The following is a 2,694-nucleotide window of genomic DNA, read 5'->3' on the forward strand; positions in this document are numbered from 1 at the left end:
TTCCCATATTTCATAACCCCAGATCCTTTTGAGATACAGTGGACAGGAGGCTGTGAACTGCACTCTGGAAAGTTCTCAGGAAGCTTCCATAGGTTGGCTTATCAAGGATCAGATTTTGTGAGCTTCCAGAACAATTCATGGTTGCCATCTCCAGTGGCTGGGAATATGGCCAAGCGTTTCTGCAAAGTGCTCAATCAGAATCAGCATCAAAATGACATAACACACAGTCTCCTCAGTGACACCTGTCCACGATTCCTCTTGGGTCTTCTTGATGCAGGAAAGGCACATCTCCAGAGGCAAGGTCAGTCCTGCACCCTCCCTCCAAGAACTTTTGATTTGAAAATCACACCTTTCCACCACCCCCTTCCAATTTGGAATAAGGAAGAGCCACCCAGAAGTGGGAAAGGCTGGGTGCAGTGGCCCACATCTGGAATCCCAGTGCTTTGGGAATCTGAGGCTGTAGGACTGCTTAAGGGCAGGAGTCCCAGACCAGCCTGAGCAACATAGTGAGACCCCTATCTCTAAAAAATAAAAATAAGTTAGCCAGTCATGGTAGCACACACCTGTAGTCCCAGTTACTTAAGAGGCTGAGGCAGGAGGATAGCTTGAGCCCAAGAGTTTGAGGTTACAGTGTGCTATGATTATAATTATGCCACTGCACTGCAGCATAGTGACAGAGTGAGACCCTGTCTCAAAAAAAAAAAAAGAAAAGAAAAGAAAAGAGAAATGGGAACGATGTGTCTATCTAAACTTCTAAACTACTGGGGAGATATGAAACTCCAAGTCTGTATTTGAATATGTTTTCTGTCCTTTGCAGTGAAGCCCAAGGCCTGGCTGTCCCGTGGCCTCAGTCCTGGACCTGGCCATCTACAGCTTGTGTGCCATGTCTCAGGATTCTACCCAAAGCCCGTGTGGGTGAAGTGGATGCGGGGTGAGCAGGAGCAGCAGGGCACTCAGCGAGGGGACATCCTGCCCAATGCTGACGAGACATGGTATCTCCGAGCAACCCTGGAGGTGGCCGCTGGGGAGGCAGCTGGCCTGTCCTGTCGGGTGAAGCACAGCAGTCTAGAGGGCCAGGACATCATCCTCTACTGGGGTGAGAAAGAGCTGGGGCCCAGGCTGGAAATGCCAAGAGGTGGTCTTCAGGCATAGAGGGAGGGCAAGCTGAAAATTTTAGGATTTTAGGGATTATAGCCACAACATGAATAAAAATAGGTAAGCTAAGAAATGGAAGTGTTGAAAATGAGGGCACTGTAGATGCAGGAGGATGCTGAGGATAAGATGAAGAATCCATCTCTGAGCAGGGATGAGAGAAAAACAAACAAAGAAGATTGGTAAGTTGGATGTTCAAATGAAAAAAAGAAGCCAAGGGAATTCAGTGAAACAGGGAGTGGATGAGGTAAAATGGGGTGGATTATAACATCCTTGGTGTCTCCCCAAATTCACAGAACATCACAGTTCCATGGGCTTGATCATCTTGGCGGTGATAGTGCCTTTGCTTCTTCTGACAGGTCTTGTGCTTTGGTTCAGGAAATGCTGGTGAGTTGTTGGCATGTGTCTTTCCTACTCTTAGTCCCTACCCCACTTGTCTTCCCATGGTTTTTGTTTCTCTCTCCTCAGTTCTTCTCTCCCCAGTCCCCTTCCCTCTTACTCCTCAATTCTTAGCTCCACCTTATTCAGAGTGACTTCTATCTCTGTTTTCATCCAGTTTCCGTTAAGATACACCATGATCCTCCTTGTCACCCTTCTCCTTTTGGGGTGAGAGACCAGCAGTTCAACAGCTCAGGATACACCTGAACACATCATGGTGATGACGTCCTCTCAACTCTCCTTGGAAAACTTTTGTCAGTTTTGCTTGTTTCTGATTAATGATCATTTGTCAATATAAGCTCAATTTAGTTTTGCAGGATTTGTTGTTCTGACCTGGGTTCTGGGACTTTAAAATTCAAATTTTATCTCCAAATGGAATGGGATCCTAGCAATATTCACATGTTCAACTATTAATGGATCATCAGGCTTGTTATAGATGTCCCTTATTCCCGAGGGCCTTCCCTGACTCACAGGTGGGAAACGGACTCTTCCTGGTCTGAACTCCCACCACATTTCAGCCGTACTTTGCTGACTGTACTCCTCACTTCCTCTCCTTCGTTGCAGCTATTTAGGTCCCCCTTTTCCTTCTAATTTTTCTTCTCCTTCAATGCAAAGCATGTGTGTTTTTAATATATGCATACCTGGTGAAGGATCTTGCCTTCATGAAATATGTTCTCAATAAAACTCTTTGTTGAATTTATGCCAAATTTGTAGTCTTTTTCTTATTCTTTTCCTTCCTGGTGCTTTTGAAGTAGTTGAGACATTTGATACTCCTCTGGTTAAAAGCCTTCTTGCTTGGAGGAAATTTTACACATTCCTAGTTCTATAGTTTGTTCTCTGAGCTCCAGAGCAGAAACACAATTTTGTCTCTTACTACTCCTATCATTCAACTATACAGAGTTATTTGAGTTAAATTAGTGTTGCAGGTATGCAAGGCAGGATGTATATCTTTACCATTCAGTGGTTCAGGGACAAGCAGCAGAGTTCTCACATTGGAGCTTGTTAGAAAGGTAGAATGTGGGCCTCACCTTAGATTTACTGAATTATAATTTGTATTTTGGAAAATCAGCAGGATACTCACAAGTCCACTAAAATTTGTGAGGC

At 44.7% G+C, this 2,694-nt stretch overlaps 1 protein-coding gene across 1 annotated transcript; it reads left to right on the forward strand.

Moving 5' to 3' along the window:
• Window positions 1-26: 26 nt before the first annotated feature.
• On the forward strand, window positions 27-2,297 carry LOC105538653 (T-cell surface glycoprotein CD1a). Its single transcript, XM_011978550.1, has 4 exons — window positions 27-301; window positions 818-1,096; window positions 1,449-1,539; window positions 1,709-2,297. Exons 1-4 carry the CDS (start codon window positions 166-168, stop codon window positions 1,716-1,718), a joined length of 516 nt encoding a protein of 171 aa, XP_011833940.1. The 5' UTR covers window positions 27-165; the 3' UTR covers window positions 1,719-2,297.
• Window positions 2,298-2,694: the final 397 nt, after the last annotated feature.

This window comes from Mandrillus leucophaeus, unplaced genomic scaffold, assembly GCF_000951045.1.
Source record: "Mandrillus leucophaeus isolate KB7577 unplaced genomic scaffold, Mleu.le_1.0 Scaffold1967, whole genome shotgun sequence".
NCBI classification, from domain to species: domain Eukaryota; kingdom Metazoa; phylum Chordata; class Mammalia; order Primates; family Cercopithecidae; genus Mandrillus; species Mandrillus leucophaeus.